Genomic DNA, 27,228 nt, shown 5'->3' with positions numbered 1-27,228 from the left:
TGAGGTCTGTGTGTGACCGACCTAGACAGTAAAACAAACATTGAGTAACTGGTAAGGTAACCTGAGCTCAACTCCACTCCTGCTCGTTAGAAACACATTTATTTCCACCATGGATGTGTCACCGGAGCCAACGATAGTCGTCAAGACACTGAAGGACTTCAATCAGTTCTTAACCAGCGGTAAAAGGCTTGGGGACTCTTGCCTACGAGTAGGAAGCGCTCGACGTCTCAATTTCTCTGAAGCTCAGAGTGACGCGAGTAGCTTGGATGAGTCCAGGCTCAGTCATGAAGGGTCAAGGAAAAGACAGCTTGAATCCATTGCTGGCTTTGGTAAGTCGAGGAAATATTTTTCTTTTCCCAGACTGAATTTAGCTGGGTTATCATCAAAAGTTCCTTCCTAACAATGAGAAACATTGATTCAATATTTAGTAATCTGGTGAATAAGATCCATGTTACAGATGATATAGACGAAAAATTACACATAATAGTTATTGGTGATGAAGTTGTTGCAGCCACCAGAGCATGACAGGGGAGCTTTGTGTGCATTTCAAAATTCAGAGAGAATGATTAGATAATGTTCTGAGGAAATTATATACAGCTGTTGACAAAAGTCGAATTATAATCCAAGGACAACAAGAGTTCGGATTGATCAAAGACACATTATTTATTTAAAGGTTTAAGCATTTCAGAAAGTGTGGTAGTTTATGATCAAGATGAACCTTGTGATATAAACTAGTATTTTTAGGTTAGCAGGTGTTTGCCAAATCATCACATGGGAAAAAAAGATGGGGAGAAAAACTATGCAGTTACAAATGTGCCACTTTATGTGAACCAAAATTTTGGAGGTAAGCCATATGGCATTCACCATACCTGCAGCTTGGACTCATTGTGATCAGAAAGTCTGTAAGCCCTAGTTTCTGCTGCTGATGTATACAAAATTTTTCATTTTTCAGCTAATCAATCTGTCCTTATCTCTTGCTTTTCACTTTAATATCATTGGTTTCCATTTCAGTTTTCTCTGACATTTTAAAGTGAATCTGTTAGTGATTTTTTTTTTAACCTTTCACTTGCCAATTTTGGATATAGAGAAACACTTTCCAGATCATAGTAAAATCTTCTTAGGTGTACTTTAGTTCCATATTGTCCGTTGTCCCCTGTAACCTGAAGAGGTTGGTTGCTAGGGTTAGTCATATCTTCTGAACAGCAGCAAGGCCCTCCTTTTAAATTTGTCCACTTTATATACATACTCTTAGCTTTTAACAAATAATGATTGAAAATATTCCTTATTCAAAATCATCATTAATTTGTCTTGATGTAATTCTGAAATACTAAAACCTGCTTGCCATTATAATTTTATGTAAATTCTGTATAAAGATGTTGATCTTTAGAATACTCTATGTAATTATGCACTTTTTTCAGAAAAACTTACATCCTAAGTTTAATTTTATATATATTTCTTCCCTAGATATCACAAAGAAATTTAGGGAGAAAGATAGCGAGATTGTCACCTCACGAGCAAAAATATCAAGACTGGAGGGTCGTCTGCATGATGTAGAAGTATCAAACAAAAAGATAAATCTTGAGAGGGATGCTGAAGTTGAGACTTTGAGACGGAAGCAGCATAGAGATAAAGAGCTGGTAAGGTGTATTCACTGTATGGTTAATGCTTTCCTGACATATTAAAGAGGAGGTATATTGTACATATTTCTTATGGTATTTTCAAAAGCTTGTCATCTTCCCTAGCTTGGTTTGGAATCAAGCTGTATTTTTGCTTCTTTCTTCAGTCATGCTTTTTAGGACCATGAGCTAATGTAGACCAACATACTAACTACAGCTTGGCTCGTTAGGTGCTCTTTGTAAGTACCTGTTGAGTGGGTTTTTGAAGTTATCTAGCAGCTGGCAATCCAAGAGGTATCTAGTACATGCCGGTTATAAGCTGATTAGTTTTAGATCGTAGATGTTTGCTGTGTTTTCTCTTATTCTAGGAATTCCTTTGATTTTATGTTGATCTATCTCTCTAACTATATATCTATATCTGAATTTACATTATATATCGGACATCTGTTCCCTCCAGTAACTCCTTTGAGGGGGCGGCCAGAGCAAAGGAGTCTCCATAACTGCTGAACTCCAGTGCTGCTTCTTAGCCTTTAGTGCCTCACCCTTAACAGGCCACTAGCAGAGGGCAACTCTAGTGCAGTGTTTTCAAAGGCTCCTACCTCATGTTCCTACCATCTTCTTGTACCAGTGTCCACCTAATGTTAATATTTTACAAAATCATCCTTGCTTCTCAATGCCAGTAATGAATCATTTTTCAGTGTACATTGGAAAAGCATGCTGTTTAAGATTTCCTTTTGTGTAAGTTATGATGTATCTAATCTGTACTGAAGGGAGTTCTCTTGGTCTCATAAGTCAGGAAGTTTAAGTGGGCTGTGAGTGATCTTTCTACATTTTTTAAAGTTTGTTATCTCACTTGCCTCTGATTGGCAGTATTTTTATTGCTGAAGAGTATTATTGTTAGTTTTGCCTCTTAGTGTGTGATGGAGCTACCCATATAATGTGTTCTTCAGTGTCATCCTAATGAACACATTTTCCCTAGCATCAGTTTCGTGACCATGACCTTAATATGAAAAAAGCAGTAAGTGTAGTAAGAGGAATCATTGCAAACATCTGAAGTCGAAAACTGTTTAATTCATTGTCTGGTGTCATTTGTGCTGAAGTTAAAAGAGAACCTAGACAGATATCCGCTAAGTTTCCCAGATCAGCAGGATGTGGATGAATTGCAAACTTATAGCAGCATCTTCAAACAGCATGAGTGAACAAAGAAGCAACATGGCAGTTTGGTGCAGAATGAGTTGCTGGGGTAGAAGAGCCTCCAAAAGTAAGGTATACCCTCTACACCTCCTCATCATTACCACAGGTATATACACCTAGATCATTGCGGTTTCCCCATGCCTCTGAATCAGTCTTTACACCAGTTATATTCTAGCTTTTTTATTTTTGTGGTCAACAAAGGACGTGTAAACCAGAACCAAATCATGGCCATCTCTGGTAAGGAAATAGGGTGCTGTTATGGAAAAAAGTTCTTACTTAATGGCATAGTACTTAGGAGCTTTTTGCAGCACACTGGTGGACAATGTTGCATTACACATCCTTTTCTCGTAACCACTTGTGCACCATTCACATAATCATTTAGTAACCTTGTCGACAAGGCTTACTTACTTCGGTTTTGAAATAGCAATTGCCTTTCATTCTTAAAGATCCTATAGAAATATTGCTTGTGTTTTCAGATTGATGATTTGCAGCACAAAGTAAAACAGCTTCAAAGTCGTGAATGTGAGGCTAAGGAGAAAGCAGGCAAGATGAAAAGAGAATGCAGTACTACCAGCTTGGACATTGAGACCAAGATGCTTAAGATGCAGCAAGAACATCTTGAACAGTGCAGCAAACTACGTGAGGTGGGAGAGGATTTTTTCATTACTAAGAACGATGAGTTTCTGTGGTGTAATTTCCAGTTGATGTACAAGTTTGATTAATTACCACCATTTGTAGCTGACTTATAATCATACACTATTCAAACACTATTCAAATGGGTATGTCCTTCAAACATACCCATTTTTGCTCTCTGAGATAACGTTCTTGCCTTCCACACATTCTTCAATGCTCTCATTACCTTTGCCCCCTCCCCCACCCTGTCACTCACTTCTGCTTCCATGGTTCCATCCCCTGCTAAGTCCACTCCCAGATATCTAAAACACTTCACTTCCTCCACTTTTTCTCCATTCAAACTTACCTCCCAGTTAACTTGTCCCTCAACCCTACTAAACCTAATAACCTTGCTCTTATTCATATTTTCTTAACTTTCTTCTTTCACACACTTAACCAAACTCGGTCACCAACTTCTGCACTTACTCACCCGAATCAGCCACCATCGCTATACGTATCATCAGCGAACAACAACTGAATCACTTCCCAAGCCCTCTCATCCACAGCAGACTGCATACTTGTCCCTCTCTCCAAAACTCTTGCATTCACCTTCCTAACCACCCCAGCCATGAATGAATTAAACAACCATGGGGACATCACACACTCCTGCCGCAAACCGACATTCACTGGGAACCAACCACTTTCCTCTCTTCCTGCTTGTACACAAGCCATACATCTTTGGTAAAAACTTTTCACTGCTTTTAGAAACTTACCTTCCACACCATATACTCTTAAAACCTTCCACAAAGCATTTCTATCAACCCTATCATATGCCTTCTTTAGATCCATAACTGCTACATACAAATCCATCTCTTTCTGAGTATTTCTCACATACATTCTTCAAAGCAAACACTTGATCCACACATCCTCCACCACTTCTGAAACCACACTGCTCTTCCCTTGTCTGATGCTCCGTACATGCCTTTACCCTCTCATTCAATACCCTCCCATATAATTTCCCAGGAATACTCAACAAACTTATGCCTATGTAATTAGAATGCTCATCTTTATCCTCTTTGCCTTTGTACAATGGTACTATGCATGCATTCTGCCAATCTTCAGGCACTACGTGATCCTTACAGGCATTTACATATATACACATATACATATTTATACTTGCTTGCCTTCATCCATTCCTGTCCCTACCCCACCCCACAGGAAACAGCATTGCCACCCCCCACTTCATTGTGTATGAAAAATTATAGTTAAGTGTTAAGTATAAAGAAAGAAACAATGCCTTTAATACCCCCTCCCACACACACACACACACCTTTTTATGAATCTTCCAAGACATATTCATATTGTTTGCCATCAATACTGTACCTGTATATAAAAAAAAGTTACAGTTGGAAAACAAGCTTAGTAGTAAGATTAGAAAGAAAGAAATGTCATCTTCATGACTTATCAAGAGCATCAGGCATATCATTTGAACTCCTTTTAGCACTCACTTAGCATTGGAGCAGGCCAACATAAAGGTAATAATGTCATCATTTTTGGTGTATTTTTGCTTACTTTTGAATGCTACTCTATCATTTCATTTTTTTTTTTTTTCATTGCATGATGGAATTTCCAGATTATTTGTGCTGTTAGTAAAGACAAGATTAGAGTGGAGCATTTTCTTATACATTACTTGTACACATTTGGTAAGTAGTACTACTGTTTGAAGTACTTGCATCATGAAAGCAAATTTCACTGTAATATTTTCATTCTAGTTTACTTTTTATATGCTTCTGTTAAAGTGAATTGTAAATATAGTAAAACTTAAGTGACAAATTGGTTTGTAAAAGAAATCAAATTTGCCTGTGAGTGAATGCTATGGTAAGAGGTTTGAACCTTTAGTCTGTGATTTTAAACCAATGGGCTCTAATTTATAGCTTTCATAGGATAATACATTCAGTAGGAAATGTAGATACACTTGTGTATGGGAATGATTGCCAGTATGAGTGGACTTTGAAAGTATTGGAGACCTCTGCATGTTACAAAAATCATTCCTACTTGATTATCTTCAACAGGAAGTTGCAAATCTTCAAGAAAAAGTGTTAAGTCTGGAAACAGAAGCAGCTGAATCTTCTTCGAAGGTTAGAGTTTGTTTGAATCTTCTTTATGCTGAATTAACAGAGATATTTTGCTTGTTTTATATTTGATATCTTATTAGAAGTCTCAAAATGCTGGCTTTATTTAAAGTGTCTGACTTTCTGTTGTAGGAAAGGTCCTTGTGTATAGGCTTAGGGTAAGGGAAGGGGTGATTTTGGATTTGGTTCGCTGGTTTATGCAGTTTTCTCTGCAAATAGTTACCAAGAAGGCAGAAGTTAGGAGCCAGGGGAAGATAAACAAGGGAGTGGAAAAAGATAAAATTTAAATATAAGAAATTTTTTACAGTTGAATTCATAGACATTGTTTTGAGTCCATGAACCCCATGGTGTCAATTGAGTGTAGCTGAATCAACAGTGGTAACAAGGATAAAACCCATGCCTTTCTCATGTTAGTGTTTTCCAGCCAAAGTGATCTGATAGTTCAGTGATTATGCAGTCTGGAAAAAATGTGAAGTGCATTAGGAGAAAAAAGTATGATGTGATAAGCACCATTTAGGTAAGATATTTAATGAAAGTGGAAGTGTCATAGGGTGGGGGAGGGGGCAAAGGTTCTGGGAGCAATGAAGAATGTGTGGAAGGAGATAATGTTATTTCAGAGTGAAAATGGGTATGTTTGAAGGAATAGTAGTTCCAGCGATAATATATGGTTGCGAGGCATGAGCTATAGATAGGGTTGCACAGAGGAAGGTTGATGTTGGAAATGAAATGTTTGAGGACAATATGTAGTGTGAGGTGGTTTGATGGAGTAAGTAATGAAAGGGTAAGAGAGATGTGTGGTAATAAAAAGAGTGTGGTTGAGGGAGCAAAAGAGGATGTGGTGAAATGGTTTGGACATATGAAGAGAATGAGTAAGGAAAGGTTGACAAAGAGGATATATGTGTTAGAAGTGGAGGGAACAAAGAGAAGTGGGAGACCAAATAGGGGTGGAAGGATGGAGTGAAAAAGATTTTGAGTGATCAGGGCCTGAACATGCAGGAATGTGAGGGGCATGCAAGGAATAGAGTGAATTGGAACAATGTGTATACTGGGGTCGACTTGCTGCCATGGGACTGAACCAGGGTATGTGAGGCATCTAAGATAAACCATGGATGGGTCTGTGGGGCCTGGGTGTGGTTTCAGTGCATTACACATGAGTGTGAATGAATGCGGCCTTTTTTGTCTCTTTTCCCGGTGCTACCTCCCAGTTGCAGGGGTGGCGATGCTGTTTCCTGTGGGGCAGGGTTGTGCTGGGAATGGATGAAGGCAAGTAAGTATGAATATGTACATGTGTATGTATGTATATGGCTTTTTATGTGTATGTTGATATGTATATGTAATATGTTTTATTATTTATTTTTTTTTATTTTGCTTTGTCGCTGTCTCCTGCATTTGCGAGGTAGCGCAAGGAAACAGACGAAAGAAATGGCCCAACCCACCCCCATACACATGTATATACACACACGTCCACACACGCAAATATACATACCTATACATCTCAATGTACACATATATATACACACACAGACACATACATATATACCTATGCACACAGTTCACACTGTCTGCCTTTATTAATTCCCATCGCCACCTCACCACACATGGAATACCATCCCCCTCCCCCCTCATGTGTGCGGGGTAGCGCTAGGAAAAGACAACAAAGGCCTCATTCGTTCACACTCAGTCTCTAGCTGTCATGCAATAATGCCCGAAACCACAGCTCCCTTTCCACATCCAGGCCCCACACAGCTTTCCATGGTTTACCCCAGACGCTTCACATGCCCTGATTCAATCCACTGACAGCACGTCAACCCCGGTATACCACATCGATCCAATTCACTCTGTTCCTTGCCCGCCTTTCACCCCCCTGCATGTTCAGGCCCCGATCACTCAAAATCTTTTTCACTCCATCTTTCCACCTCCAATTTGGTCTCCCTCTTCTCCTCATTCCCTCCACCTCCGACACATATATCCTCTTGGTCAATCTTTCCTCACTCATTCTCTCCATGTGCCCAAACCATTTTAAAACACCCTCTTCTGCTCTCTCAACCACGCTCTTTTTATTTCCACACATCTCTCTTACCCTTACATTACTTACTCGATCAAACCACCTCACACCACACATTGTCCTCAAACATCTCATTTTCGGCACATCCACCCTCCTGCGCACAACTCTATCCATAGCCCACGCCTCGCAACCATACAACATTGTTGGAACCACTATTCCTTCAAACATACCCATTTTTGCTTTCCGAGATAATGTTCTCGACTTCCACAAATTCTTCAAGGCTCCCAGGATTTTCGCCCCCTCCCCCACCCTATGATTCACTTCCGCTTCCATGGTTCCATCCGCTGCCAGATCCACTCCCAGATATCTAAAACACTTTACTTCCTCCAGTTTTTCTCCATTCAAACTTACCTCCCAATTGACTTGACCCTCAACCCTACTGTACCTAATAACCTTGCTCTTATTCACATTTACTCTTAACTTTCTTCTTTCACACACTTTACCAAACTCAGTCACCAGCTTCTGCAGTTTCTCACATGAATCAGCCACCAGCGCTGTATCATCAGCGAACAACAACTGACTCACTTCCCAAGCTCTCTCATCCACAACAGACTTCATGCTTGCCCCTCTTTCCAAAACTCTTGCATTCACCTCCCTAACAACCCCATCCATGTATGTGTATGTATATGTATGTGTATGTATATGATTGGATGGTCTTTCTTTGTCTGTTTCCTGGTGATACCTCTTTGATGCAGGAAACAGTGATCAAGTATAATGAAATAGACTATATAGTTTTACACAGGTAGAGAGTGGCAGCAGGAGTTCTCCCCTTCAAGAATTATTCAGCTTGAATAAGAGTTAACTCTTCTGAAAAATAATGGTGTAATGAGCAAAAGAAGATATTCATACAATGATCAACAGTTATTTGTATTAAGAACAGGTATTTGAATGTAAAATATGAAAAAAATAGACAAATAAGATTGATTTGGAAGTAATTAAAAGATGATGAATGCATTGGCTGTAGAGGAATTTGCTGAACTGTAATATAGGTTCTTACTTGTTTGACAGGGATTCCTGGAGCTGTGTACTGAAGTGCATGGGAATGTTTATAGTAAACTACATAGATTTGGTCTTCTAAGGATGTTTGAAAGTGTTAAGGATGAAGTTGCTTTTTTGGGGAAGGACCTTGACGATAAGTTGAATGAATAGGAAAAGGACCACATATGTTTGACACTTATGGGTTTGGATGTGATGCCTTGGTAACTTTAAAGTGTTAAATAGGATGTACTGATTGATTTTGGCAATGTGTGAATTTTAAAGAGGTTGTTTTGTTTAGGTGTTTTGAAAATGCTCATCAAGGATTACAGGATTTGGCTTAGGTAGTTGTTGGTAGATAGATAAACAAAGTGAATAAATAGATTCAGGTTATTAACATCTTTACTGAAGGTGACATTAGCTGAGTCTCATGCAGAAGAAGTGGAGCAACAGTTAGCTGAAACAAAGCAAAAGTTGAAAGAGGCAGAAGTCAACCAGCTGCAGTCAGAAACTTTAACATTACAGCTTGATCAAGCTAAGGCAAAAATTAAGGTAAAACTTGTTTTATTTGTAGTCGTAGTTTTTTTGAGTTGAAGTGAGATGTATAAATATTTAATTTATATTGTCAAAAAATTTTAAGCTAAAGACTTGAATTTGTTGATCAGGTGCTATATATATTTTTGATTGAGGGAATTTTTGATGGAATATGCATGATTGTCTTTAGTGGTGGTTATGTATTTTATATATAATTTTCAAATATGAAAAAACAAAAAACAGGGACTTGAGATGCGTCAGGAAGAGGTGGAGTCACTTGAAAAAAAGGCTGACATCTTCAGATTGACTGTACAAAAGCTGCCAGTCCTTGAGAAGGAATTAACCAAGTTAAAGGAAAACAATAAGTTTCTGAGGTGTGTTTTATAGATATTTGAAAGTAATTTTTCTTGGATGTTAAGGAAAACTTTATGTACAGTGTTATAAAAGAATTCACACTTTCATTAAAAATTATGTGCTCATGTACAGGAAAAATTTTTATTTTGCTTAGACCACATTTGCATCATGTCATATGGATTCTGCAAATGCTTATTCTGATGAAAAGGTTAACATTAATCTAGATTTTTTATTCAGCATAAGTTTTATCTTATTTATTGATTTTGCTTTGTCGCTGTCTCCCGCGTTAGCGAGGTAGCGCAAGGCAACAGACGAAAGAACGGCCCAACCCACCCACATACACATGTATATACATACACGTCCACACACGCAAATATACATACCTATACATCTCAATGTATACATATACATATAAGCACATGTACATAATTCATACTGTCTGCCTTTATTCATTCCCATTGCCACCTCGCCACACATGGAATAACAACCCCCTCATGTGTGCGAGGTAGTGCTAGGAAAAGACAACAAAGGCCCCATTCATTCACACTCAGTCTCTAGCTGTCATGTAATAATGCACCGAAACCACAGCTCCCTTTCCACATCCAGGCCCCACAGAACTTTCCATGGTTTACCCCAGACGCTTCACATGCCCTGGTTCAATCCATTGACAGTACGTCGACCCTGGTATACCACATCAATCCAATTCACTCTGTTCCTTGCCCGCCTTTCACCCTCCTGCATGTTCAGGCCCCGATCACTCAAAATCTTTTTCACTCCATCTTTCCACCTCCAATTTGGTCTCCCACTTCTCGTTCCCTCCACCTCTGACAGATATATCCTCTTGGTCAATCTTTCCTCACTCATTCTCTCCATGTGACCTAACCATTTTAAAACACCCTCTTCTGCTCTCTCAACCACACTCTTTTTATTACCACACATCTCTCTTCCCTATTATTACTTACTTGATTAAACCACCTCTCACCACATATTGTCCTCAAACATCTCATTTCCAGCACATCCACCCTCCTGCGCACAACTCTATCCATAGCCCACACCTCGCAACCGTACAACATTGTTGGAACCACTATTCCTTCAAACATACCCATTTTTTCTTTCCAAGATAATGTTCTCGACTTCCACACATTCTTCAAGGTTCCCAGGATTTTCGCCCCCTCCCCCACCCTATGATTCACTTCCGCTTCCATGGTTCCATCTGCTGCCAAATCCACTCCCAGATATATAAAACACTTCACTTCCTCCAGTTTTTCTCCATTCAAACGTACCTCCCAATTGACTTGACCCTCAACCCTACTGTACCTAATAACCTTACTCTTATTCACATTTACTCTCAACTTTCTTCTTTCACACACTCTACCAAACTCAGTCACCAGCTTCTGCAGTTTCTCACATGAATCAGCCACCAGCGCTGTATCATCAGCGAACAACAACTGACTCACTTCCCAAGCTCTCTCATCCACAACAGACTGCATGCTTGCCCCTCTTTCCCAAACTCTTGCATTCACCTCCCTAACAACCCCATCCATAAACAAATTAAACAACCATGGAGACATCACACACCCCTGCCGCAAACCTACATTCACTGAGAACCAATCACTTTCCTCTCTTCCAACATGTACACATGCCTTACATCCTCGATAAAAACTTTTCACTGCTTCTAAAAACTTGCCTCCCACACCATATATTCTTAATACCTTCATCGGAGCATCTCTATCTACTCTATCATATGCCTTCTCCAGATCCATAAATGCTACACACAAATCCATTTGCTTTTCTAAGTATTTCTCACATACTTTCTTCAAAGCAAACACCTGATCCACACATCCTCTACCACTTCTAAAACCACACTGCTCTTCCCCAGTCTGATGCTCTGTACATGCCTTCACCCTCTCAATCAATACCCTCCCATATAATGTACCGGGAATACTCAACAGACTTATACCACTGTAATTTGAGCACTTACTCTTATCCCCTTTGCCTTTGTACAATGGCACTATGCAAGCATTCTGCCAATCCTCAGGCACCTCACCATGAATCATACATACATTAAATAACCTTACCAACCAGTCAACAATACAGTCACCCCCTTTTTTAATAAATTCCACTGCAGTACCATCCAAACCCGCTGCCTTGCCAGCTTTCATCTTCCGCAAAGCTTTTACTACCTCTTCTCTGTTTACCAAATCATTTTCCCTAACCCTCTCACTTTGCACACCACCTCGACCAAAACACCCTATATCTGCCACTTTATCATCAAACACATTCAACAAACCTTCAAAATACTCACTCGATCTCCTTCTCACATCACCACTACTTTTTATCACCTCCCCATTTGCCCCATTCACTGAAGTTCCCATTTGTTTCCTTGTCTTACGCACTTTGTTTACCTCCTTCCAAAACATCTTTTTATTCTCCCAAAAATTCAATGATACTCTCTCACCCCAACTCTCATTTGCCCTCTTTTTCACCTCTTGCACCTTTCTCTTGACCTCCTGCCTCTTTCTTTTATACATCTCCCACTCATTTGCATTATTTCCCTGCAAAATTCGTCCAAATGCCTCTCTCTTCTCTTTCACTAATAATCTTACTTCTTCATCCCACCACTCACTATGCTTTCTAATCTGCCCACCTCCCACGCTTCTCATGCCACAAGCATCTTTTACGCAAGCCATCACTGCTTCCCTAAATACATCCTATTCCTCCTCCACTCCCCTTACCTCCTTTGTTTTCACCTTTTTCCATTCTGTATTCAGTCTCTCCTGGTACTTCCTTGCACAAGTCTCCTTCCCAAGCTCACTTACTCTCACCACTCTCTTCACCCCAACATTCTCTCTTCTTTTCTGAAAACCTCTACAAATCTTCACCTTCGCCTCCACAAGATAATGATCAGACATCCCTCCAGTTGCACCTCTCAGCACATTAACATCCAAAAGTCTCTCTTTCATGCGCCTATCAATTAACACGTAATCCAATAATGCTCTCTGGCCATCTCTCCTGCTTACATACGTATACTTGTGTATATCTCTGTTTTTAAACCAGGTATTCCCGATCACCAGTCCTTTTTCAGCACATAAATCTACAAGCTCTTCACCATTTCCATTTACAACTCTGAGCACCCCACGTATACCAATTATTCCCTCAACTGCCACATTACTCACCTTTGTGTTCAAATCACCCATCACTATAACCCAGTCTCGTGCATCAAAACCACTAACACACTCATTCAGCTGCTCCCAAAACACTTGCCTCTCATGATCTTTCTTCTCATGCCCAGGTGCATATGCACCAATAATCACCCATCTCTCTCCATCAACTTTCAATTTTACCCATATCAATCTAGAGTTTACTTTCTTACACTCTATGACATACTCCCACCACTCCTGTTTCAGGAGTAGTGCTACTCCCTCCCTTGCTCTTGTCCTCTCACTAACCCCTGACTTTACTCCCAAGACATTTCCGAACCACTCTTCCCCTTTACCCTTGAGCTTCGTCTCACTCAGAGCCAAAACATCCAGGTTCCTTCCCTCAAACATACTACCTATCTCTCCTTTTTTCTCATCTTGGTTACATCCACACACATTTAGACATCCCAATCTGAGCCTTCGAGGAGGATGAGCACTCCCAGCATGACTCCTTCTTCTGTTTCCCCTTTTAGAAAGTTAAAATACAAGTAATTTTTAAGATGGAGTTTCTTCTCAGCATAAGTTTGTTAGGCACAATTATATTTTCCATTCATTTGTCTTAGTTTTGACTCATATCTCTTGGTATGCATGGGGTGTTCAGTGTTGTAAATGGAAATGGTGAAGAGCTTGTAGATTTATGTGCTGAAAAAGGACTGATGATCGGGAATACCTGGTTTAAAAAGCGAGATATACATAAGTATACTTATGTAAGTAGGAGAGATGGCCAGAGAGCGTTATTGGATTACGTGTTAATGGACAGGCGTGCGAAAGAGAGACTTCTGGATGTCAATGTGCTGAGAGGTGCAACTGGAGGGATGTCTGATCATTATCTTGTGGAGGCTAAGGTGAAGATTAGTATGGGTTTTCAGAAAAGAAGAGTGAATGTTGGGGTGAAGAAGGTGGTGAGAGTAAGTGAGCTTGGGAAGGAGACCTGTGTGAAGAAGTATCAAGAGAGACTGTGTACAGAATGGAAAAAGGTGAGAACAATGGAAGTAAGGGGAGTGGGGGAGGAATGGGATGTATTTAGGGAATCAGTGATGGATTGCGCAAAAGATGCTTGTGGCATGAGAAGAGTGGGAGGTGGGCTGTTTAGAAAGGGTAGTGAGTGGTGGGATGAAGAAGTAAGAGTATTAGTGAAAGAGAAGAGAGAGGCATTTGGACGATTTTTGCAGGGAAAAAATGCAATTGAGTGGGAGAAGTATAAAAGAAAGAGACAGGAGGTCAAGAGAAAGGTGCAAGAGGTGAAAAAAAGGGCAAATGAGAGTTGGGGTGAGAGACTATCAGTAAATTTTAGGGAGAATAAAAAGATGTTCTGGAAGGAGGTAAATAGGGTGCGTAAGACAAGGGAGCAAATGGGAACTTCAGTGAAGGGCGTAAATGGGGAGGTGATAACAAGTAGTGGTGATGTGAGAAGGAGATGGAATGAGTATTTTGAAGGTTTGTTGAATGTGTCTGATGACAGAGTGGCAGATATAGGGTGTTTGGGTCGAGGTGGTGTGCAAAGTGAGAGGGTTAGGGAAAATGATTTGGTAAACAGAGAAGAGGTAGTAAAAGCTTTGCGGAAGATGAAAGCCGGCAAGGCAGCAGGTTTGGATGGTATTGCAGTGGAATTTATTAAAAAAGGGGGTGACTGTATTGTTGACTGGTTGGTAAGGTTATTTAATGTATGTATGACTCATGGTGAGGTGCCTGAGGATTGGCGGAATGCTTGCATAGTGCCATTGTACAAAGGCAAAGGGGATAAGAGTGAGTGCTCAAATTACAGAGGTATAAGTTTGTTGAGTATTCCTGGTAAATTATATGGGAGGGTATTGATTGAGAGGGTGAAGGCATGTACAGAGCATCAGATTGGGGAAGAGCAGTGTGGTTTCAGAAGTGGTAGAGGATGTGTGGATCAGGTGTTTGCTTTGAAGAATGTATGTGAGAAATACTTAGAAAAGCAAATGGATTTGTATGTAGCATTTATGGATCTGGAGAAGGCATATGATAGAGTTGATAGAGATGCTCTGTGGAAGGTATTAAGAATATATGGTGTGGGAGGAAAGTTGTTAGAAGCAGTGAAAAGTTTTTATCGAGGATGTAAGGCATGTGTACGTGTAGGAAGAGAGGAAAGTGATTGGTTCTCAGTGAATGTAGGTTTGCGGCAGGGGTGTGTGATGTCTCCATGGTTGTTTAATTTGTTTATGGATGGGGTTGTTAGGGAGGTAAATGCAAGAGTTTTGGAAAGAGGGGCAAGTATGAAGTCTGTTGGGGATGAGAGAGCTTGGGAAGTGAGTCAGTTGTTGTTCGCTGATGATACAGCGCTGGTGGCGGATTCATGTGAGAAACTGCAGAAGCTGGTGACGGAGTTTGGTAAAGTGTGTGGAAGAAGAAAGTTAAGAGTAAATGTCAATAAGAGCAAGGTTATTAGGTACAGTAGGGTTGAGGGTCAAGTCAATTGGGAGGTGAGTTTGAATGGTGAGAGGCTGGAGGAAGTGAAGTGTTTTAGATATCTGGGAGTGGATCTGTCAGCGGATGGAACCATGGAAGCGGAAGTGGATCATAGGGTGGGGGAGGGGGCGAAAATTTTGGGAGCCTTGAAAAATGTGTGGAAGTCGAGAACATTATCCCGGAAAGCAAAAATGGGTATGTTTGAAGGAATAGTAGTTCCAACAATGTTGTATGGTTGCGAGGCGTGGGCTATGGATAGAGTTGTGCGTAGGAGGATGGATGTGCTGGAAATGAGATGTTTGAGGACAATGTGTGGTGTGAGGTGGTTTGATCGAGTAAGTAACGTAAGGGTAAGAGAGATGTGTGGAAATAAAAAGAGCGTGGTTGAGAGAGCAGAAGAGGGTGTTTTGAAGTGGTTTGGGCACATGGAGAGAATGAGTGAGGAAAGATTGACCAAGAGGATATATGTGTCGGAGGTGGAGGGAACGAGGAGAAGAGGGAGACCAAATTGGAGGTGGAAAGATGGAGTGAAAAGGATTTTGTGTGATCGGGGCCTGAACATGCAGGAGGGTGAAAGGAGGGCAAGGAATAGAGTGAATTGGAGCGATGTGGTATACAGGGGTTGACGTGCTGTCAGTGGATTGAATCAAGGCATGTGAAGCGTCTGGGGTAAACCATGGAAAGCTGTGTAGGTATGAATATTTGCGTGTGTGGACGTGTGTATGTACATGTGTATGGGGGGGGGGGTTGGGCCATTTCTTTCGTCTGTTTCCTTGCGCTACCTCGCAAACGCGGGAGACAGCGACAAAGTATAAAAAAAAAAAAAAAAAAAAAAAAAAATCTCTTGCACTAATTTCTTCTTCTCATGCCTCAGCAAGATAGTGTTAGGAACAAATGAATAACGGCCTCATATGTGCATATCATCTCTAACTGTCACATGTCGTGCATGAAAACCATATTTTGTCATTTATGCCAATTGAGGCACGTGTATTATTAGCAAGTACTTTTTAAGATGGAGTTTCTTCTCATAGGGAATTGTTTTCTGTCATATGGTTTGCGTTTGGTGTTTTCTTTTAAAGTATGTATTAATGCGACCAAAGTAAAGCCATAGATTAACACAAGAAGTGTGGACAAAATATTGTTAGCTTAACAGTATTTTGAATTGTTGTGATTGATTATCTTTTCTCTTATCCACTGTTTACAGAGACTCAGCTATGAACATTGAGCTCTTAGAGGAAAAGCTAACCAGTGCTCAGCAACAGATAGATCTTCTGGAAAAACGATGTGAAGAAAGTGCTTACCTGCAGGCCGAGGTTAACTTATACAAGGTAGCCTCTCTTTTTCTTATTATCATTTAGTGATACTTGATGTTGCCTGCGTAATGTCAGAGTTATGAGAGGTAGATTGCTGTAGCTTTAGAGAAAGTAATGAGAAGAAAATTTCTCTAAAACTATGAGCCATCCTAATACTATGATCACTTTGTTTGAAGGGGTGATGTAACTACTACTATTGTATGTTCATAAAATATGCCAGTAAGTTGAATGATAAAGAGAGTGCAGGCATTTGTTATAGATTTTGTTTAGAAGGTGATGTACATGTAAGACAGTAATGAAATTTGAGGTAATATGGTTTGGTCATATATTTTGTACAGAAAATGATCAGATTATAGATATTTATGGTTGTTATATTGGAGGTATGAGAGCAGTCTGAAAGAAATGCATTATTTAAACCATCACTTGTGAACTTGATTTTGGGAAAAGGTAATTATGTTCACCATCACCTAAAATCTACCCTAATTTTCAGACAAAGCTCCTTTTTCAAAATTTTTTCTTATAGTTGTACTCTCCATTATTTACATATTGATATTACATTACAAGAAGTAACAACAATGTTTCAAAACAAAACTAAGTTACTAAAACTTGATGTCATCTGGCTGCATGGTAGTAATTGTTTCTGTCAAGGATTGGATGTTTAAAGTAATAGTTATGTTTAAAGAGCTTGTAGGTAATTGTTTAAAGGCAAGGAAAGTTAGTTTTTCAGGTTCTTCCTCAAATGATGAAATGAGATCTGCCTGCTTGAACACAATCAAAACTAATAGATGTTTAGGGTTTGTTATGGAGACTATGGCTGGTCAGAGGATGATGAATTCGTTGGTAGGAAATAGGAAACAAAATTCTTCTGCTCTCCTTCTATTTATATTTTTTTTCAGTAGATCTCAGTAGCCTAATTATCAGTCCATTTATTGTAGATGGTAGTTGGCAGGTAGCCAATAACCAGGGAGGTATATTACCAGTACTACCCATCTGGGTATCAGGAGGGTTAGTGACGGCTACATATTGAGCCAGCACTTCAGTGGTTGTCGATTTGCACTCTTCTGATCCAGGTAGCTGTCTTTTCTTTCTGCTTCACCCACATGTGGACTATTGGCATTCTTTCCACAAACCTACAATCTCTCTTTGTCACACATAACACTTGACAACTCTTAACTCACAGCACTATGTGGTAGCCCTGCCTTTCAGCAGAATGGTAGGAGCAATCGACAGAAATAGTAGGGAGGAACATTAGGTAGAAGTAGTTGGTAGGAACATTGGGCAGGAGCATTAGTTATAAGTAGTTAGCATGAACATTAGGTAGGAGCCTCTATAAACATTACAGTAGAGTTGCATTTTGCCAGTGGCCTGTTAAGGGTGAGGCATTAAAGGCTAAGGAGCAGCACTAGAGTTCACTAGTTATGGAGACTCAATTGCTGTGGGCACCCCTTTGAGGGAGTTCTGGGAGGGAATAGCCTTCAGCAATATAGATAGGATTCCATTATATTATTTGTGACATGATTTGCAGAAGTTGTTGGGTAGAAAGAATTATTCCCTGTTATTTAGGATGGATCCATCATAAGTGACTAGCAACTTATTTGTAATCACTCTTTACATACAGTGTAACTGAGTGAAAGAGTCTTGTACATTACTAATGTTTTTAATAATGTATACCATACACTTTATTATTGGATGCATTTACTGTATACCTAATTTTTCTCCTCAGGATACCTTGGAAAAATATGAAAATGTCATTAATGAAGAGTTAGAGCTTGAACACAGAGCTACACCACAGGAGTTAAGACACCATCTTTCCAAGTTTAAACAAGGTGACCAAATTCTCACCAATGGTTTAGCCCAGCTTCAAGCCAGGTAAATTGATGTAGCTTTCCTCTGAATAACTGATTTTTCTGACACATATGGAGCTTGAAGATTGTATGCTATTCTCTGCAGTCATATGAGTAGATTATGACATTGGAAGCCCAGTTACATAAAGAAAATCTCCAGTTCTCCAACCAGTATTGATTCCAAAGTTAAATTGGGAGGTTAAGTCATTATCCTCCACAATGGTTACAGTTTCCATGGCCTAAATGTCAACTAACCACCACGAAAGCCCACTGAAATGACATTGACATATGGTTGGGTTGAGAGAATAAAGAGTGATTAAGAGGTTCTCTGTGTAAGAAGAGGAGGGAAAAAGTAAGATGGAGAGACACAGAAGATTTAGGGATGAGTAAAAGATGGATTTGGGTGTTGAAACCTGAATATTAAGGAGGGTAAATGATGTGCATGGGATACAATGAATGGGATCGATGTGATATAGGGGTATTAGGGATTATGTGCTGTCATTGGTCTAATCCGTGTCAAATGAAGTAGTCAAGGTAAACCTTGGAATAGTTTGTGAGGCTTAGATGTAAGTGATAGGCTGTAGTTTCAGTACATTATATATGACAATTAGAGAGTAAATGTTTGCAATTAGGTAACTGCCTATTTCTCCCAGATGCTAGCTTGCCAAAGTAGAAGGAAATGGATACTAAGAAATAGATTTATGATCCCACAGTCACAAGTCCTTAGAAGACAGTCGTACATCAGAAGAGGCGCAGCTGAAAATCTTGAAGACAAAATTAGAGAAACAACAGCGTAATACCCAGCAGAATGCCCAGCTGATCAAAAGGCTCCAGAGGAAGCTGACCCTCGTCACCAAGGTAATTTATTTCACTATTAACCACCTGCCACTTCATCATACCACCAACAATTTTTTTTCTCTCCTTCAAGGCAGTTGAGTTTCACTTGTATTTGGTGTTTCAACTATTGTAGATTGCATGCACGAATATGAAATGGTATGATTCACTGCTGACTGTTATTATCGATTGTGAAGCACTACCATCTGTTTTATTGTTCCAGACTGTGTTCTTGCCACTGAAGTTTGGGAAAAGCTTGCCCTTTTATGGACAGTTAAAGCTCATGATCATAAATGCAGTGTCTGTGGTGAAGAAAGTAAATTTTTTGTTTCTTTTTTTATAATAGGAACGAGATAGCCTGAAGGATATACTGTCATCTTATGAATCAGAGGTAACAATCAACCATTCTATTGTTAGTCAAGAGAGAATTACAAAACTGGAAGGCCAGTTGGAGTTGTACAAGCAGGAACTTCAGCGTCTTGAAGGTGAAGTGGAAACTTCATACAAAAATAAGACTGAGGAAATGCCAACAGGACAGGTAAATTATCATTTTCATGTCTTATTAATGACAGAATATTTTCTGATGACAAATTATTTTTGGATCTGTCATGAAACAGTTAAGGCTAGATTTTATTGGCACTTTTTGTATATATAATCCACTTATGATGAAGTGAGATGAAATTCCCAGAAAGTAATAGAAATGATAGAATAGAAAGGATATAGGATGGCGATGGGAGGTTTTGTCGTGCTGAAAATATTCAATAATTAATTTCTGTAGCTCCTCTTATAGATTAAACAGTTACATGTAACCATCCCATAGCAAAAAAAAGAAGATGCAGAGAAGATATCCTCCTTGGAGAAGAAAGCTTTGGAACTGGAGGCTACCATTGCTAAACTGATTCATGAAAAGGAAGTTCTAGAATTGAGGCTAGAGCATCGGGCACTTAAGGGAGATTATGATCCAACTAAGACCAAGGTCCTGCATTTCAAGTGAGTTGCAATCCGTTTTCAATGTAATACTTCCAGTGCTACACTTGAAAATTCATAAACAAATTCATCAGCAATGCTACACATCCTAAACAAATTCATCATCAAGACAGTTTCTTTAGATTGTTTTTTAACATGTAGAGAGTAAATTTCCACAGCCTTAGTTGTAAAAGAAGTGTATTCATGCAAAAAGGAAAAGGACATTTATCCATATGGCTTTTTCCCAATGATGGTTGTCTTTACTAGAATTACATAGCAGCTCGTTTTAGTGGTTGGTCTAATTTTTCTTTCATAAATATGTTCCTTTTACTAATTATCCTTTCCATCAAATGTTAGTTATAACAAGAACTTGAAGCATTATATTTACCAATAGATGTGATGAGTTATACAGATGTTTTGAGAGTCTGCCAGTCTCATTGCTGTGAATTTAGGAAAGAGTAGATTAAGTATTCATAGATAAACAAAACTTTCCATAGTTTACCCCAGCTCTTCACATGCCCTGGTTCAGTCCATTGACAGCATGTTGGCCCCGGTATACCACATCGCTCCAATTCACTCTATTCCTTGCATGCTGCTTGCCTCCCACACCATATATTCTTAAGACCTTCTGCAAAGAATCTCTATCAGCCCTATCATATGCCTTCTCCAGATCCATAAGTGCCACATACAAATCCATCTTAAGTATTTCTCACATACATTCTTCAAAGTAAACACCTGATCCACACATCTACCACTTCTAAAATCACACTGCTCCTTCCCAGTCTGATGCTCTGTATATGCCTTCTCCCTTTCAATCAATAGCCTCCCTTACAGTTTTCCAGGAATACCTAACAAACTTATGCCTCTGTAGTTTGATCACTCACCTTTATCCCCTTTGCCTATGTACAGTGGCACTGTACATGCTTTCTGCCAGTCCTCAGGCACTTCACCATAACCCATACATACATTGAATATCCTTACCAACCAATTAACATCATAGTCACCCCCTTTCTTAATAAATTCAACTGCAATGCCATCCAATCCCCCCGCCTTACCAGATTTCATTTTCTGCAAGGCTTTCACCACTTCTTTCTTCACCAAACCAGTCTCCCTGACTCTCTCACTTTGCACACCACCCTGACCAAAGCACCCTACATCTGCTATTGTCATTAAACACATTCAACAACCTTCAAAATACGGACTCCATCACTACCTGTTATCACTCCCCCTTGGTCACTTCACTGGTTCCCATTTGTTCTCTTGTCCTAGGCACATTATTTACCTCCTTCCAAAACATCTTTTTATTCTCCCTGAAGTTTAATGATACTCTCTCACCCCAACTCTCATTTGCTCTCTTTTTCAACCCTTCCACCTTCCTCTTGACCTCCTGCCACTTTCTCTTATTCATCTCCCAGTCATTTGCACGCCTTCCTCATAATTATCATCAAAATGCCTCTCTTTTCTCTTTCATTAACAACTTTACTTCATCCCACCATTTACTACCCTTTCTAATCTGCCCACCTCCCACCTTTCTCATGTCACATGCATATCTTGCACATGCCATCACTGCTTCCCTAAATGCATCCCAATCCTCACCCATTTCCCTCACTTCATTTGCTCTCACCTTTTGCCATTCTACACTCAACCTCTCTTGGTATTTCTTCACACAGTTCTCCTGTCAACATGATTAGGTAGCTGTTTTATTTTTCAGATTCTTATTTTTTCAAGTTGTCCAGTATTTCTTTTTACATGACTGGGGAGGTTGTGTAAGATACCTTCAAGGGTTGTATCAATGTTTTGATATGAATCCATCAAATCATCTTCAGGAGATGTCCAAAGAGCAAGTGGAAATGATTGCGGGTAGAAGGGTGAGATTCAGTAATAGGTGGACATGCATGTAGTGCTTAGTGCTTATTGGTTTTTACATGATTTGTCTGCTCCACATTAAACTATGCCTCACCTGTCTGACCTTCCACCCTTTCAAAAACAAGTATAACAAAGCTGCACCACATAAAATGGTGCACTTAGTATAATTACCGGATGCTTAGCAAGTACAAAAACTTAACACCATCACATGAAACGAAGGTCCTCCCAATACAGTCCCACCTCAACATGCTTAGCATTCAGTGCAATGACTCTAGACCCCTCCCACCAGAACCATTCTATAATCACTTTGTAAAGCATAAATAAAAGGTTTACCCTTTCCTCATACTCCAGGAACTTCTACTTACAAATCCCTACCACCCCTAAAAAAATATAACATTAAGAAAATACATACATAGTGAAATAACCTGTGAACCTCTAAACAACTGACCTCCCAGTTCAGTCTTAAACTCCATCCCACTAAACATGCATTCATTAGAAACCAAACTCCCCATACAAACATGGGTTGCAGTCTCCTATCTAATGCTGTGAACGTCTTCCATCACTACTACACTACCCACTACAAACATTATTTCAACATATCTGAAGACCCTTCTTTCCCATGATGTAGCCACCATAAAGAAGACTTTGAGTACTTATTTCTCAATGCCTTACACTCTGCACATAAATGCATCCACAACATCACAACACTATGGTCCTGACCGATGGACATGGCCAGATTACTGAGTGCTACATGATCCTTATAAAGATAGAAGGGCCTACTGGGGCAGGAAGTTAAAAGTAACTAACTACCAGAAAAAGTTTTTAGAGGATGCTATCATTCCTTACAAAGATTGTGAGTGTTTGACTAAAAGGAGACTTACCAAGGTAATATGAACTTTAGGATTTACGAAAATAAAGTAACTTAGTTGTCAGAGAATACATATTTAGGGAAACGATATCTTTAAAGGACAAAATGATGAAAACCACATGATAGGGTGTATGAGTTATAAGCAGAAATTCATTGAGGTAACAATGTATGAAGAGGATCTGTGTGGCCCCCTTATTATAGAGTAGGAAAAGAGATGTTGGATATGGAATGATGGACTAAGAATTTTTTTGTTGTATTTATATCTTTAGAATCTTAAGATGTGAAAATTGTTTATAAGGAAACTAAGAAACTGATTTGTTTTCTCTTTTATCTCAGGGACAATCCTCTTTCAAAAGCTATTGAAAATCATGGAACAGAGCTCCAGCGTTTACAGACAGAAAATGAGGCCCTGCAGGAGCGCATACGACTATTGGAACAGGGTGAGACACATGACATTACTCAGAAGGTTATTAAAGAAGCACAATCTAGCAAGAAATTGTCTGGTGAGTAATCTTCATGATATACATGTGTATCAAATTGAGATATACTTATATGCAATTGTTATTAGAATATTAATATCCATATCTGCATTTATAATGCAGTATAATGCATCTCAAGAACTATTTATATTCAGTTCAGCAATATTGAACCCCTTTATGTCTGAATAAGTTTTCCATTTCAGCTTTCAAAATTTTCTTTTAAGTTGCAGTTTCAAAGATATTCATATAACAATGAAAAAAATAACCTCAGAAGTAATTTTCATCCACAGTTGTAACTATGATAATGTGTAGAATTTTTGTAGATTTTCCAGCACAGTGCTCTAAAAAGGGTGACAGAAAGACCAAAGTGTTATGGGAGTAGTCTTGAGCATGTTTTATCTTATATTTTACATACCCCAAAATATTGATTACTGGTTATTATTAAGTTGTACTTTATGCTGTAATCACTCTGAGTCATTGAAATATTTTTTATAACAGCAAAACTATAAAAGTTTGTAAAATTACCACAACTTAGATGCACTGTTGTCAGGGTCAGACAGATGCTGGCAGATTGCCACTGCTTTTGCTAGAAAACCATCTCCTCCCTCATTTTGGTCAATCGTTGATGCTGAAAGAGTCAGTGTCCATGAAATCACTTCACATAATCCAAAGACAGATCATTCTTGTTAAATAATTGAGGATTACCTTCTACTCCTGAAAATCTTGCTAAAGGCCACTCAGTATACTTCCTAGAACACTCACAAAAATGTGCCCTCATTGGTATGGCTGGAGGATGAATGCACTGCCACATCGGCCATCACCAAGAGTTAGAGCATGGCCTTGAAATGGAGGTGTGAAACTTGATACTCTAATATCTGTCTAAAGTCATCCGTTGCTTCACGTGATTATCTGTCTGCAGTTGTTAAGGGGTTAAATTGCATGAATATTTCATACTTATGGGTATTTGTATGTCAGTTCATTGACATGCAATTTGAACATTTGCTGAACTAAAGGTAAATAGTGAAATCTCCCCACATGTCCAGGCTTCAAAGGCTCCCTGTATACCTCTTATTTTAATTCTTTCTCTTTAATCTGTGCTTTTGAATAATAGGAACTGCAGACTGGATAAGAACTCTGGTCATTTGCCAATATCATCACCAAATCTATTGGGTGTTGTGCACATTCAGGTTTTCATGTAATATCCTTTTTGTAGTTTTTTGAGTTAATCAGTCTAACAAATCTATGATCTTTTGAAAGGTTAAAGTATCATACAAGTATTGATGCTGTCAGAAAATATTTTTCATTATGCAATCAGATTTTTTTTATACATAGCCACAGAAAAGTTTTTTCACACTTTTTATCTTTTTTTTCTTTCATACTATTCGCCATTTCCCGTGTTAGCAAGGTAGCGTTAAGAACAGAGGACTGGGCCTCTGAGGGAATATCCTCACCTGGCCTCGTTCTCTGTTCCTTCTTTTGGAAAAAAAAAACAAAAAAACGAGGGGAGGATTTCCAGCCCCCCGCTCCCTCCCCTTTTAGTCGCCTTCTACGACACGCAGGGAATACGTGGGAAGTATTCTTTCTCCCCTATCCCTATCCCTTCATGTTTGAGGTTTGTTTCATTGTGTTTTTCTGTCTAGTATGTAAACTTTTTCATATTCAAAATCTTTCCCAAACAAATATAATACCAACCATTTTCAAATGTTTCAAGAGTCAAAGACCTAATGGACAGTTGCTAAATAATTTACTTTGCTGAACTGAATAAGTTGAAGTGAGGTGGTATACAAGAGACGACACGCTGTGACTGGACTAAACCACAGCATATGAAGCAACCAGTGGAAACCACGGAAAGATAAGTGGTACTTAGCTGTGGATAGGGGGCTCTGGGTTATATGCATTACGCATGACAGATAAAGAATGGACGTGATTGGATGAGGTGTTCTCTGTCTGTTGCTGGTGCTTAATGGGAAATGGCAAACAAGTATGAAAGATAGGAACTTCAGTAAAATTCTAATGTTAAAACATTTTACCATTACAATTGTGACACCTGTAAACTCTTTTTCCAGCAAACCTCAGAGAGACTGCAGCTTCTTGAGACTGAATTTTCAAGTACCCTGGAAGACTTGATTGATGCTTATCTTCATCATGAAAAATCTCACTTTTTATCAAAACCAAATTAATTTATCTTATACCTGAATTGTATGTTTCTTTCCTGCAAATTTTTTTTATCTCATTCTTTTGATATAAGCTCCGGGGAATAATATATTTCTCTAATGTTGTTTTTTCAGAACTCCAGGAAAAAATAAAATCTATGAAAACATGCAACAAGCGCCTGATAGAGGCATTCAAACGGAAGTCCTTGGAGATGCGTGAAGTAATGTGCCAACTTACAGGTTACAGAGTAGATGTCTCTGGTGACAGTCATTACAAACTCTCCAGTATATTTGCTGAATCTTCTGATGACTACTTCATGTTTGAGGTTTGTTTCATCGTGTTTTTCTGTCTAGTGTGTAAACTTTTTCATATTCAAAATCTTTCCCAAACAAATATAATACCAACCATTTTCAAATGTTTCAAGAGTCAAAGACCTAATGGACAGTTGCTAAATAATTTACTTTGCTGAACTGAATAAGTTGAAGTGAGGTGGTATACAGGGGACGACACGCTGTCACTGGACTAAACCACAGCATATGAAGCAACCAGTGGAAACCACGGAAAGATAAGTGGTACTTAGCTGTGGATAGGGGGCTCTGGGTTATATGCATTACGCATGACAGATAAAGAATGGACGTGATTGGATGAGGTGTTCTCTGTCTGTTGCTGGTGCTTAATGGGAAATGGCAAACAAGTATGAAAGATAGGAACTTCAGTAAAATTCTAATGTTAAAACATTTTACCATTACAATTGTGACACCTGTAAACTCTTTTTCCAGCAAACCTCAGAGAGACTGCAGCTTCTTGAGACTGAATTTTCAAGTACCCTTGAAGACTTGATTGATGCTTATCTTCATCATGAAAAATCTTACCCAGCCTTCTTGTCAGCAGTTACTCTTGACCTTTACAACAGGCGAACAATTGATCGTCCTCAGTCCTCAAGTGAAGAGGATGAGGAAATGGAAGCTGAGGCAGAAAACCCACCATTGTCACAGGATGATGATGATAATGATTTGGTTATCTTGGATTAATTTATAAAACACAGAAAACATGTATATATGTAAATACGATTTTCAAACAGAAAATCAACTGTAAAGAAATATATGAAATATCACTTTTTATATCAAATCAAAAATCTGTAAATGCTAATAAGTATTAGGAAATGATGTGGAGGATGTTTTGGCCCACCATATGCTGTAGTGTTAGGAGGTAGATGCTACAATTCCTTCCTTTAGTAAGAATATTACTAATTTCTTATCACTGAATATTATTGATATTTGTAATCCCCTTGTAATAAATATTTTAAATAATGAATTATTATGTATGTCCTTCAGGAATGATATTGACTCAGTACAGTTACTTCAGAGAGTGCAATTTCTTAACCTGAAACTTCTCCAAGTGAATTTTGGATATTTTTTTTTTTTTTTTTTTTTTTTATACTTTGTCGCCGTCTCCCGCGTTTGCGAGGTAGCGCAAGGAAACAGACGAAAGAAATGGCCCAACCCCCCCCCCCCCCATACACATGTACATACACACGTCCACACACGCAAATATACATACCTACACAGCTTTCCATGGTTTACCCCAGACGCTTCACATGCCTTGCTTCAATCCACTGACAGCACGTCAACCCCTGTATACCACATGACTCCAATTCACTCTATTTCTTGCCCTCCTTTCACCCTCCTGCATGTTCAGGCCCCGATCACACAAAATCTTTTTCACTCCATCTTTCCACCTCCAATTTGGTCTCCCTCTTCTCCTTGTTCCCTCCACCTCCGACACATATATC

The 27,228-nt window shown here is 39.1% G+C and overlaps 1 protein-coding gene across 1 annotated transcript; it reads left to right on the top strand.

Annotated features, from left to right (window-relative positions):
- Positions 1-19: 19 nt before the first annotated feature.
- On the top strand, positions 20-26,750 carry LOC139758635 (mitotic spindle assembly checkpoint protein MAD1-like). Its single transcript, XM_071680162.1, has 14 exons — positions 20-329; positions 1,465-1,637; positions 3,287-3,454; positions 5,495-5,560; positions 9,006-9,146; positions 9,372-9,502; positions 16,317-16,440; positions 18,149-18,294; positions 18,983-19,127; positions 19,450-19,641; positions 19,924-20,093; positions 23,140-23,306; positions 25,571-25,761; positions 26,216-26,750. The coding sequence occupies exons 1-14, from the start codon at positions 110-112 to the stop codon at positions 26,465-26,467; spliced, it is 2,286 nt and encodes a 761-aa protein (XP_071536263.1). The 5' UTR covers positions 20-109; the 3' UTR covers positions 26,468-26,750.
- The last annotated feature ends 478 nt before the right edge of the window (positions 26,751-27,228 follow it).

The sequence above is a fragment of the Panulirus ornatus genome, chromosome 31 (genome assembly GCF_036320965.1).
Source record: "Panulirus ornatus isolate Po-2019 chromosome 31, ASM3632096v1, whole genome shotgun sequence".
Lineage (NCBI taxonomy): Eukaryota > Metazoa > Arthropoda > Malacostraca > Decapoda > Palinuridae > Panulirus > Panulirus ornatus.
The sequence above is the reverse complement of the archived record's forward strand: the minus strand, read 5'-3'. Positions and strand labels throughout refer to the sequence as shown.